General features: G+C 39.3%; 1 protein-coding gene across 1 annotated transcript in view; it reads right to left on the bottom strand.

Annotated features, from left to right (window-relative positions):
* Nucleotides 1-3,757: 3,757 nt before the first annotated feature.
* Pja2 (praja ring finger ubiquitin ligase 2) overlaps nucleotides 3,758-14,001 on the bottom strand; it is a 49,630-nt gene continuing 39,386 nt past the window's right edge. Inside the window, exons 8-10 of the mRNA XM_038339138.2 lie at nucleotides 10,780-10,894; nucleotides 10,338-10,459; nucleotides 3,758-6,297 (exon numbers count right to left, since the gene is read on the bottom strand). Of these exons, the coding sequence (XP_038195066.1) occupies nucleotides 6,172-6,297; nucleotides 10,338-10,459; nucleotides 10,780-10,894 (363 nt within the window). The 3' untranslated portion in view covers nucleotides 3,758-6,171. The remainder of the gene's footprint in view (nucleotides 6,298-10,337; nucleotides 10,460-10,779; nucleotides 10,895-14,001) is intronic.

Genomic DNA, 14,001 nt, shown 5'->3' with positions numbered 1-14,001 from the left:
CCTAGGTACTAAGACAGAATTCTTTGATTATTTAATTTTATGTGCATTGGCTTTTTGGCCTTATGCACATCTGTGTGAGGGTGTTGGATCCTGGAGTTATAGATAGTTGTGAGCTGCCATGTGGGTGCTGGGAATTGAACCCAGGTCTTCTGAGAGAGCAGCCAGTGCTCCAGCCCCCTAAAGTAGAATTTTTACAGATGAAATCCTAATACATGGGGCCAAGAGCTGGGGCTACATGCAGTTCTCTCCCAACAATGGACTAGGCATTCAGTACATATTTAGTAAATGACTCAGGTAAGGTTATGCAAATGATAATCTGTTGGCTTTGGTGACATTTGACATGTTCTATGTTTTATTTCCACAAACCTATTACTTTAAAAGTCTAGACATGTTTGAGGTGCTATTTAATTTAGATGTAGGTGGCAACCAAATCCCATTTTTGCTTTTCTCCAACACGATCACAGTTGAGATAATACTTTGCTTTCCAGACAAGACTGAATTTGAAAGCTCCCCACTCCCTACTAACTTTAAGTGTGAATCTAAACCAAACCAAACATCCGAGATTCAAGAAAAACAAAGCCAGAACACTGAACTACTAGGCTTGGAGTTCCTGCATCCAGCTGAAGAATGGACTTCCCGCCGAGCAAGCTCTGGGTTTGACAGGAGGCCCTGCTGCAGTGAGTAAGACGGTGTGCACGTGCAGCCACACACACGACCACACACAGACACACCACATGCACTGACAGTTGTCCCGTTTGTAGTATGTGCTAGCACACTTACTGACTGGCCTTAGTCTTGACTCGGGGGGTAGGCTTACTGTGTTCTTTTTCAGTCAGGTCGGCTAACCAGATAACAGGAGGCCACACATCTCTGGCCAGAGAGTCTCTCAGGAATACATTGAGTTCCAGCCATTAGGCAAAGACAGGAAGTTCTCACCAGTGCTTAAGTGACCAAGAAATGTGGTTTATGAACCAGGACACCACAAAAATTTTAGTTAGCAGTATAAAATTGGCTATGGCACTAGTATAATGCAGTCATGCCTCTATCTACAGAAGACAGGTGCCAGGGCACCTCTGGGTACCAAAATCTTCAGCTGCTCAACTCTTCCATAAGACATAGTAGAGTATCTGTTTATGATTTACATGCACCTCTAATCATCTCTACATTATTTATAATACTTATTACAATGTAACTAAAAGGAATAGCCATCAGAAAGCTCAATAAAGATATATTTCCTTGTAAGAATATTTTATTAAAAAACCAGTCAGATCACATCTCACAAAATTAAGTAACCAACACTGACTAGGGAGTGGTATGAAGCAGAAAAACCAGGGTTCTTAGATCTTCTCTGGGACTTGTTTTTAAGGTGGTGACAATAACACCAACCTTTCAGATTGATCTCAAAGATCAGTAACAGCAGGGCTACACACAGGCTTACTAACAGTTAAGTGCGTTGTAAACAGGAGCTGTCAGAATGGCTTAAAATGAGTCATAAATAAATACTGTTAAAAGAAATTGTATTGACTGGCAAAACTTCTCTTGCTGACAATGAGTTTAAGAGCAATTTCCCTTTCTCTCTCTCTCTTTTTGGTTTTCTGAGACAGGATTCCTTTGTGTAGCTTTGGTTCCTGTCCTAGAACTCACACTGTAGACCAGGCTGGCCTCGAACTCAGAAAGATAAGATCCGCCTGCCTCTGCCTGTGCTGAGATTAAAGGCGTGCACCCCCACCCAGCTCAGTTTCCTTTTAAAAATAAAAAACCTCTTCACCAATTTTCACTATAAAAATTAAAACTATGCGAACACATAACAAGTGGTCAAGTTCCTATTATTTTTAGTGCATTATCCAGGCCTTTTAGTAAAATTAAATTAAAGATTACAAAATTATTTTTATTTATGTGTTTGTGTCCATGAGATTTCATGTGTGTGAAGATGCCTGCGGAAGCCAGGAAAGGGTGCCGGATACCCGGAACTGCAGTCCCAGGTGCCGGGAACTGACTGCTGAAAGAGTACATGCTCCTAACTGCTGAGTCATCTCTTGGCGCCCATATTCATTTTACTTAAGGTTTTTCTGTCAAAATTCCCTGAGCCCTGGGGTGACAATGACGCATTTACAATTTATATGTGCAATGCTCATCAAACCCCAAAGGCATTGCTAAAAGTAATGACAGAAACTAAGCACTTAATATTCTCCTCAGGACTGTACATAAACAAAAAAATGTTTCTAACTTTTACTCATGAACAGCAGTCCAGAACCTAATTAGACTTAGAGCAAAATCAGAAGCAGAGTAGTTATGTAACTTGTCAATGTCATATTATTTCAAAGACAATCTTTGAGCAGGGAAAAGGTAGGTTTGAGAAAGTAAGGTGAACTTGACACTGAAGACTTATCAATTCTAGAGCAGCCTACTGAGCAGATGGCATCTGAGCAACAGGAAACAGAGCTTACAGTTTTGTTAAGGAGGAGGCATTTCCAGCTGACTTCCTTTCCTTTCTTAATTTAGTACACTAGCAGATTACAACTATTTTCAAAGACACATCTTTGAAACATGGCACAAATTTTCTGGTGTCTTTTCCAGGAAAGGATGAAATGAGCGCACAAGGTGACGACTGGTAGTTACATGAACCAGAAGAGCCAGCCTAGAGGGCTGTCTGCTGTGCTCTACTGGGATGCTGTAGTCCATCTTCAACATTCACCAGTAACTCCAGGAAACAACCAACAAACCCCACCCACCACGGAGAGCATCCTTTACCTGGAGCTGACAGAGGCTGAGAGGGTGTTTCTGCAGTAACAGTAGGGAAGATAAGTGCTGCCCTTCAATGGGTTACGAAGAAACTGAGCTAGGAGTAGACACAGCTTCAGTGATGCCATATGCTGGCCCAAGAGTGATGACAGCAACTAACTGCACCTACGCCATCAGAACTGTGAAGTTGGCAAACATGTCTCTGAACCATCTATTTTAGTCAGATTACAGAAGAACTGTTTACCTTGTGGGTGTAACATTTTAAGTGAATGATCAAGACACAGCCTTGGACTGGTCTGGATCAGACATCATGGAACATTTAAAATGTGAAGCCTGAGGCAGGATACACAGAGGTGAGCACACAGAGGAGATGCGTCTGCCTAGAGATAGCATGACACTGCTTCTGGAGAGCTGCTGCCTCTGCAGGGCACGAGGCTGCGCAGACAGGCGCCACTTCAGAAGCGCTCCTGCACCACAGCAGAGGCATTTGCACGCCACTGCTACTCTCAACTCTGATAGTATTGTTCTAGCATGTTTATTAGAAAGATAGAATTCTAGTCCTTCTACACAAAGTTTTTGTTTAATAATGTGGACAAAACCCACTATTCAATTGACTAAAAAATAAGCCCTTGAGGCCTTTATGAAACACGAGAGAGCATTCTCAATGGGCACATTGGCCAGCAGTCCCACACTGGGTTTGGAGATGCCACTCAAGTGAGGAACCACAGAGCTTCCGAGTGTTTCCACAGGCTGAGCCAGCACAGGAGCCTGGCTCTGCAGAAGACTGTGGGATTGCTGAGATTGTCAGGCAGGAAAGGGCAACAGCACACATCCACCAGCTGCCTCTCTAAGTGACCTATGCGCCCCCCTACATCTTTTTAGAAAACAAACAAAAAAATCCTGTCTGTTCAGTATAGAGTTCGTTAATAGCTGTGTTCTTTGTTATTGACTCTAAACCCTCAGAGGATTATGCTGTAGAAGTGATAGGATTACACAATTAAATATTAGAAATGACCACCGAGTATATCCTGTTTATTGTTTATGATTTACACGGAAAATGGCGGGCTGGGATTGTAGAACAATAAACCAATCATTACAGTTAGACCTGGGTTTTTGAAAACCTTGCATTCCATTTTAACAGCTCATTTATATTTAACAGCTTATATATAAATCCATATCACAAATAATCTTAAAAGTTAGTTAGCTTAGAGATAAACAACTAAGAAACACAAAAGAAATCCACATGAGCCTAACTTTAAATATCAGCATTCATATTACAAGAAATAAGAAAATGCTCAAAAATTAAAATTATTAGGCCAAGTCACAACGAAAAAATAGAGAAATAAGATAAATGGCATTTTATCAATATTTTTACTATTTCTAATTTACCTTCATATATTCTTAACTTTTCAAAAAGGATCCAAGATAAGATCAAATAATACGTTGGGGGCCTGAACTTGTCAGCCTCAGCTTATACTGGCTTGTTACCATCAAAGTCCTAAAACTTCATTTTCCTTTTTAGAAAATTTAAAGCAAGTCTTATTCCGCCTTCTCCTTCACAGCAGCTGTGTATACGCAGTCAGGAGTCAACAATGAAGGACGGTAACAGATGGAAAGCAAAAAGTACAACAGTTATCTTACGTTAAACTCTCTGGTTGAGTTTGGAACCAAACCTCTTAACAACTGGCAGATAACAGCTAAATCTTAATAGGCAAAGAAATATTTTCTTTGGGACAGCTGCTATCTAGGAGAATAAAACCAAGGTCCCTTAATACTGACTAAACATAACGTGGCTTGTTACAAAGCAATCTGCAGCAATGTAAGTTTAATCAGTAAGTGCCACAACTAATCAACAGTACATAAAAGAAAACAAATAAACCACACAATCCACACATTTCCACAGTATACACGGGAGAACTAATGTTAATCTGGCATGACTTCTTGACACTAACTGATCATCAGTGAAGTATGGCATGGAGATCACAGAGTAGAAAACAAGCAGAGATTAGTTTGTACAACACTGACTATATACATCAGAAGGAAGCATGCGAGCTAGAGCAACATTAAGGCCTGAATGTAAGCATCCAAAGTCACAGAAGCCCCAGAGAATCCCTAAATTACAAATTCACCACATTACTTGCATGCAATGTTCACTTTTGTTTTACCCATAAAAGGATACACAGTATTTTGCTGTAAATACCAGCCACATTTACAATATATGCAAAAATCAGAATGCAAGTGTTATGTTTTTTATATTTAAGCCTCAAATGTGCCAACAGTGAAAAATTCATTTATTGTTAAGAATGGAGAGAAAAAGAAAGAATATAAATACTCAGAGATATTACACAAATTAAATGAAACTGTGCATTTCAGAATCTATTTAGATATTCCCAAAACTAGATGAGCAGGGGACCAGGTAGACGTGCACTCACTAGTGCTCTAGAACTGTGCCTTCTAAGCCATTGTTCCCCAGTGTGGACATCAGGTCTCGTCAAAGCTACCTACTACACCCGTGTCTGCATAGACTTGCCTACTCCGTATGATCCTCTAAAAGCTGTGCAATTTTCATTTGGGGTGATATAGTTACAAACATGACCATGTGCAAATCTTCAGACCTAAAATATTTCAGAAACCAAACTACCTTAAACTAACTACATCTAACTTCTTCAACAAATATGTGAAGAGTATTCTGGACCTTCAAGTATTTAACAAGTAGAAGCAGATTGGATAAGGGCTTAGATAGTGTTTCCTAAGGCCAAACACATGTAACTGTGCCGAGTACCGAGCACATCAGACTACTCCCATGCTCAGCTAGCCTTTCTTTAAAAACATCCAATGTTCACTGAATCCTTTACCACCTAACCATTTCAGGAGGTTTACATCTAAGATGTAAATTTCTTTTGTTTTTCTGGTCAAAATTTTAGTCTTTGTTTGGCATTCTGAAAAGCTTTAATCTTAACCTTCTCAGTATTATAAACCAAGAAGTTTCAATGTAGCAGAAGCAAAGGGACCAGTGAAAAGGCATGCTTTAGAATTCCATTTATTGTCAATGAAACCAAATTTTACTACTGTTGTGATCACAGTCTTCACATCTGATGTGGACAGGAGAGCGTAATTATGATGTCTAAGTGGCAGCACTTCAGACAAAACAGCCACATATGCCACAGAGCTGACTACTCACTTTACAGTGAACACCAACATAGTCAACTAAAGAAAATGGATGCACTGCTTCAACATTCAGCTTGAAAATGCTTAGTATGTTCTGCAAACCTAAGTTCAGTTTAGAAAGGTTAATATTCTCTTTCTAAACTATGGCATATACTATATATAGCATTTTAAATATATATATATAATTATTTGCACATCAGATTTAGAAGAAATTTGCAGATTTACTGTGATAGAATTTAGATCTCATTCCAATGTTACACTTTACGGGGCTTCTGCAGTATGGTCATTGGCAGGTGGGGCATCAGGGTCAGGTTCTGAGGAAGCAGCTGCAGATGCTTCAATAACTGCAGGTGGGAAATGACGGCGGCACACAGGGCATGTTCCCGACTGGAGGGAAAACAAACAAACATACCAATTAGCAGTCAACAGAAGAAATATACTAACAGCCTTGGTCTTTATAGAAATATAATGATATCATTATCCCATAAACAAATTAAGCATCATTCAAAAAAAGATTAGTTATTTTACATTTTGGATGTGTGGGTGTCTATACACACGGGTGCAGGTACCACTGGAGCTACAGACAGTGTTAAGACTCCCCAAACTGAAGGTCCAGCAACTGCAACACACGACATGGGTACTGTGGACCAAACTTAGCTCCCTGTGCGAGGCATATGTACTTTTAACTGCGGAGTCATCTCTCTAGCTCCCAAATCAAGTATTTCAAGTATTTAAAAACAAAATACACCTCAAACCCTCACAACATAAACACTTCTCCCTCTCCTTCCACCCTCTTTTCCTCTCCCCTCCCCATTTCCTCTCCCGTCCCCCCCCCCCCCCCCCCGTGTGTATGTATGTGTGTGTAACAGACCTGGCTGTCCTGGAACTATCTCTGTAGACCAGGTTGGCTCAAACTCGGAGATCTACTGGCCTCTGCCTCCTGAGTGCTGGGACTAATGGTGTGCTCCACTACTGCCCAGCTCAAATTTCTTTTATACAAAACAGTGTGTTATGATCATGTTTGCACCTTGGATTCAACTCACCTTTTACTTACTGAATTTTTATTTAGAGCTGACACTGTCATCAAAGACAAAGAATCAGTGCTTTGTCTCTTGGAGGTCATCTAAACTTAGTAATGACCTGAATCCAATCACTCTTATCTATTAGGCACGACGAATAACCCCACCAAATTAGCTCACCAAATTACAGCCCACCAGGCCTGCCCTTGTTATATACATGTATGGAAGTCTCACTTTAGTATAGACAGATGTATAAAACAGACTGGCTTCAGACCTTACTGTATTAGCCAGGTAATCCCTTTCTAAAAACAGAGTTATGTGTCTTCTTAGTAACAAAACAAACCAACCACAGACCTGGGAAAGAAGATGGGAAGGGGGTAGTTTTACGACCAATGGAAGACCACAGAGATAGATCATGCCCTTGCAAATCTGATCTTTTCCCAAATAACATCTCCCTGATAGAAGGGCGACGAAGCTATGGTGCTGTTGAAAGTGACAAAGAACTTTATCTTAGGAACCTTTTTCCCAGGGGTGGCTTTATACTAAATTCCTTCATCAGAGGACAAAAATTAGTTTGTTATCCAGTGCTATAGCACAGTCAAGTACACGGCCGTGTCCCAGCCACAGCAGCATCATACACAGGAGTGCGGTTCTGACCTAGGAGGTATTAGCTATGCCACCTTAACCCAGGTAACAATCACTGGGATAGGGACTAGAACACCAGTACATTTTCCAGTTCTTGTAAAGATGAAGTGGGCAAACACAGGGGAATCATCTAGTAGTGTCTCAAACTGATTGCACAAATCCTAGAGTCCTCTTCCTAAGTCTGTAACTAATTGAGAGTGTAAAGAAAGCTTGTTATGTCAAAGATAGCAAAGGGAAGTTCAGCTTATCTACTTAAATCACCTCATCTCACAGACAGGATGGGAACGAATGCATAGGAACAGGATTAAATGTAGAGAAGAGAAAATCTGAAGAGACAGGTTGGGGGTTAGAGCACAGAAAGCCTTGAAAGCCAAGATAGAAATCCACCATCCCACTATTCTGCAAGTGAAAGAAAACCAACCTTAATTTCTCACCTTTAAGGCAAACAAAGTGACATGACCAGAGCTGCATTTAGACAATTCCTATAATGAAGATGAGGAATGAAATAGGCAACTACCAAGGTCAAGAGGTGAAAGTCTAGGGGAGTAGACATGAATCACCAGCTTGGGAATGTACACATAGCAGTGCAGGTTTGGGAGCCTGTATTTCTGCTTTCCTATTAATTTCAGAAATATCTTCTCACTAACATCACCTCTACCATCACACACAGGAATTACAAGTTCTTTCCTACTTAGTTCTCACCTTAATTTCTGCTAACTTACTGTTACTTTACCATTCCAGGTATTTGTTGTAAGTATTTGGGTTAAGGCTTCACCCCAGCCTCTACCATCCCCACATCTAAAGAGTCTAAAATGCTTGGGTGGAACTTTCCATTCCAGCCCCTCCCCTGGGAGTTGCCTCAGTCTAGGCTCCACCTCCGAGAAAGCCTGCCAAAAGGTGATCCCCTACACAGAGGTCAAGACCACTCCCACAGGCTACTTAAACTGCCCCCCAGAGAACGAACACATGGTCTTCTTGTTCTTCCTTTCCCTTCTCCATCCCTGGGGGGCTGGCATCCATTAAACCTAGGCTTTTCTAATATAGTTTGATTTGGTCTGATTAGGATTACTGCATCCGTAGAGAGGCTTGTTGGAACATAAAAACTTTTCAGCAAGTAATTCATTAAATTCAATATGGACTATTTCAACTTCATGTAAAATTCAAGGTAGACAGATATAGCCATCTATGCTATATCAACATTAATGCCAAATAAACAGATTAAGAAAAAAAGTCACCTAGAATGCCAGGGAGACTTGAAACACCCATTATCTGCACTAATCAATTAGCAATCACTTTGTTAACACACAGTTTACCAAAGACTGTTGACAGGTCTTTGTAACTTGTACCACAAGCCCTCTCTAATTGTTACTAATAGTGCTGGTGTAATTTATGTTTTTAACATTTATTAGGTACTGATTGCCTCCTAGGTTATCACACTAGTTCTCAAAATATTATGCAATATACATATCACCATAACAATGGATGTTTAGAAAAACCTTAAAATTAAAAAGAAAGAGCCAGCAGTAATTAGGTGTAGAACGCCTGACTTCGAAGAGCACTGTGCCCCATGGATATTTTTGTGTCCAATTAATTTAACTGCAATAAAAGTATTTCAGAGAAAGTCTATAACAGGATGTATAAATTTAGTGCTATCACAATAATAAACTCCAGCCAAAATGAATTACTTTTGGAAAAAAGCAAATAAATAAAATGTTTTTAAAGTTTAGACAGAAGATAAGTACTTAGGAACAAAATTAGAAAATATTATGAATTGAAAAAACTGTACAACCCTTTTGGGGGAGAATAAAAACCAATCACACAAAAGTCAACAGCTGGGGAACATGTACACATGCCCACGGTGAATGGGAATTCTGGTTACTGGAGGCAAAGTTGCAGCTGTGGGAGCCATGGGAACAATGAAGATTTCAGCCAATGAGAAAAGCACAAACTGAGTATGACTTAACCACAACATAGGAGGCACCAGCTACAAGAATTCCTCAGATTCTGTAAGAGAATGGTGAACACCTCTACACCAGATTTCAAAGATTTTTATTTTTCTAATTTTATGAGTATTTCTGTGATGGAGTCAGGTCCCCTGGAACGTGAGTTACAGACAGGTGTGAGCTGCCATGTGTGTGCTGGGAACTGAACTTGGGTCGTCTGGAAGAACAGCCAGTTCTCTTAGCCACAGAGACATCTCTCCAGCCCCAGACATTTTAAAATATATTTTCAAGAAGATAAAGTGACAGTAAAAAGTAAAACAGTTAAAAAAAAAGGAAAGAGGGAAGAAGATGGAGATGGGAAGAAGTGAAGAAGTGTTTATGAGGAGGAAGGGAGCTATAACTATAAGAAAAACGCCAAGAAAGAAACTTGGGGATTTCTACTAAGCTAGATAGCAAGGACCTTCATGCGACAACGAAGATCATGGGATGTAAGTAAACTCTACTTCTGAAGTAACTCAAATACACTGGAAATTATTGGAACGTCTTCAAGGTAAATAAAAACTAGAAGAGGGGTTATTTGGTTGGTTGTACTTTTCTCACGCATTTTCAGCACCACCCATTCACGCTAGCACTACTCATTATCACAGTATGCTCTGAGTGGTGTAAAAGAATCTTCTGAGCTATTTCTGTGGGCATTTATTTGCAGGGCTGTGACTGAAAATATATTAAATAGTTCCTGTTGTCTAAATTTCTACAAAAGAAAGCAGTCTCTAGCCTGAAAGACTGTTGAAGTATTTAGGAAAGCACATCCAAAACTCACCTTCTGTAGCCAAATTGAGACGCAAGGCTTATGAAAGAAATGATGGCACGGCAGCTCTGTCGCTATGTCGTCCTTAATGTACTCACTGCAGCAGATGGGACAGCACTGCTCCTGACCAATAGCTGAGAACACAAACAAGACGCACCCATCACGCACTGGTCACCACGATGGCCATGGAAGGCGCAAGAGGTAGTTCATCAATTACCTGGCAAGCATGATCCTAGCATGTTAATTTGGAATTTCGTAAACATTCCTTCTTTAAAAAGTTGACTGGGTAAATACTTGGTCTTAATCTATCATTTCATTAAGTATTTTCTACTAGGTGAAAGTTTGTCAGCTTCTGGCTTATAAAAAATATAGTAACTACTTGATCTCCTTGGTGCCCCAATAATTTATCAAAATATACAACATGGCATCCCAAACCTGAGAAGTGTGACTTTACCAGTGTGATCTTCTAGAACAAGAGTTTCTGGAAGTCCGTCAATGCTCTCCTTACTAGCTGGTGGATTAGCCACCTCAACATCTACTGCAAGAGACTCTAGATGTGCCAGCGCAGTCTGAAAAAGAGAAAGTATACTTCTTTGTTAGGAGATACTTTAAAATAATAGTAATATGAACTATTTTTAAGTTGTCGTATCAAATTATATTTATCATATTGCCATATTCTCTTCCTATTATTCTTTGCCCTTTTAGTTACCTTCCAAAAGAACCACTGCCCTGATCATTAAGTCAAATTCCTTTTTCTCACTAGCACGCGCACACACACACACACACACACACACACACACACACACACACACACGTCTGCAGAAAGTCCAACCTATTCCAAGGAAAGATCTTACTTCAGTAATCATCTACTTGCTCATTATAACTGTATTTTTCAGATCATGGTCATGCTTCCAACTTGAGTGTTCTTATGTGAGATCAATATCAGGAAAAGAAACACTTTAGAAAAGCTCACTTCATGAGATAAAATATGGTGGAACTACTGAATGTTTAACATGAAAACCACCAATAGACATCTGAGTGGTTTCACCTGCTTTTGGCACAGAATTAGAACATGCACACTGCTAGTAATCATGTTACTACGTTGTCTGGCCAACTTCATTCATGGGTTAAATATCTGTGTAAATGAATGTTCTATGAAAGCTGGAGAAAACAACAGGTAGCATAGCCATGTAGTATGAACAACCTCTTCTAGACTCCAATTCAGATTAAATGACAGGCAGCCTTGCCTCTTTCCCTTGCCAGTTTTCAGTACATGTTCCTAATGTGTCCAGTGCTGAGTGACTGAAGCTTGGCTGATTGTGGATTTAAAATGAGTTATGAATATCCTGAGAGCTTGCCACTGCTATACTAAATGTTATAGTACATGATTTAATACATAATACAATCTTATAAAATCTAGTGGAGAAACTATTAATCCCATTTTGTAGATGAGGCTCCTGAAGCTTAGAGGTTAAGGGTACAGTCCAGGATCAGATAGCCTATCAACCTAAGAGATCATGCTCTTGAAATCAGATTTTCTCTTTCATTCAGTTATGTGTACATGGATGCACATGGTGCCTACAGGGAGGGCAGGAGACAACCTGCAGGAGTGGGTTCTTTCCTCTGTGAGTTCCGGGGGTTGAAGAGCTCATGTTCTTGGCCTATATAGCCTATTATGTTCCTATAATTTACAGCCCGGTGTATATAATGTGCTTTTGTGAGTCTGTAAAGGTTCTTGAAGGGTTCACAAGTATGGACGTTTTGGGAAAAACAACTTCCATTAACTTAAGCAGTCTTTCCTGAAACTACCCTGCATGAACATGACCTATTAAGTATTATTGGAATTATATTATTATAAGAAATAGTATCTCATATTCCTTGTATACTAGCCTTCCCCACACTTTATAAATTAGTAACTTAGAGGTATAATCTAAACAACTGGGATCAACATGGATTCCAACAGAAAAATAAACCTTTTTAGGAGGCTTACAAATCCTTTCCTTTACATAAAAACAAAACAAGCCTCCAGGAAAGTAGTGGATATAACTTTTGGAAAATGTCACCAAAGAACTAAGTGATGATGCTATGATTAAACTATATTCTTATTATCTGTTTCAACAAAAGTCCTCAATCATACATTCATACAGATGAAAAATAAAATTCATTCATGTTTCATTCTAGGAACAAACTTAAAAAATTATTAGACAGAGAAAAAGCCTCCCTCCATTTCATTAAGGAAGGTCATTTCCAGTAAGATTTTATGTTTAAGTGATAGCCAAAATTTTTAATTTATCTGTGAGTAACTGTAATTATAAATGAGAAACTGTAACAGTTTAAACCATTTTCTGCATTATTTAATTACATTTTCACTGTGCGTGTATGTGTGTAGGAATGTGTGCACAGGCATGATTCATTGTGTGTGTATGTGTGTAGGAATGTGTGGAGAGGCATGATTCATTGTGTGTGTATGTGTGTAGGAATGTGTGCACATGCATGATTCATTGTGTGTGTGTGTATGTATGAATGTGCGCACAGGCATGAAGCCAGAATACAGCTCCCTGGAGCTGGTTCTCTTCCACATGACTGATGATGAGAACTTCGAATGGCTACATAAATCTGTGCAAGTATATGGATTTTCAAGTTTAGGACTATGTAGAAAGCTCTATTATCAGTTATAAAAAATAAAGATGTTTGCTATTTTATCCTGTGCTCACTCTAACATGAGACACAGATAAGAGCTTAATGTATATTGCCAGGATCTGCCACAAAAGCTACTATCTAAAGAAAGATGGACCTGGTATTGGAAAAGAAATAGAAATGAAAGCAACTACTGACAAAGAGGTGGGATGCTTAGTATAAATAAAAGCAAGCAGAATTTTGTGGGTATTTTTTATAATATTTGTTTTAAATAATACCAGTGTTGTCTTAAAAAATAAGTTTTCAGTTCCATGTTTTGAAACTATTAAAAATGCATTCTAGACATGAAAAAATTATTTCTGTAGTGTGACAGGAAAATGGAATTGTACCAATAATCCAGATGTGAAATAACCCAATAAAAATCTCAATCAGTAATGCAGAGTGCTAAGATGTGACGACTGTGCATGCTGTGGAGACAGGAGCGAGTTCAAGACACTTCATCAGAGACACACGACATTTCTGAAAGTGGCAACACTACACTGGTTTCTCGTTAGCAGAGACAATAGTGGATGAAGCTGCAAGTTCCTTTCTTGCCTTGTCTCTAGTCACACTCCTGGTGCCTTTGTAGGGCTTGCCCCTCATGACCAATATTTTAAGCTCTTCTTTCAATCAAATGTCACATTGCCCATTAGAAGTAATGAATAAATTTTTACGTTATTCTCAACATTTTAAGGATACCTTCATACTCAAGGAAATAAAAACCTAAGACAATAAAATGAAAGATGTTTTAAATATTGTGAAACCAAACCCTAAAATGAATATGCTTCACTCTGCTGACTCAAAAGGTACACTGCTTATGGAAGTGAGTAACTATAACTGCCATGTATTCTGTCTCTAATGCAAGCTATCACACCACACCATTCTTGTGTACACGTCAGCCTTGGGAAGAAGGGTTCAGCAACAGTCCTAGGTGTAAGCTATTTTCATGATGTTGGTTGCTCTAGTATATACTATTTCTGTGATGGTGATTTTTGAGAAC

Source organism: Arvicola amphibius, chromosome 8, assembly GCF_903992535.2.
Source record: "Arvicola amphibius chromosome 8, mArvAmp1.2, whole genome shotgun sequence".
NCBI lineage: Eukaryota > Metazoa > Chordata > Mammalia > Rodentia > Cricetidae > Arvicola > Arvicola amphibius.
Note: the sequence above shows the minus strand (reverse complement) of the source record. Positions and strands in the feature narration are given on the sequence as shown.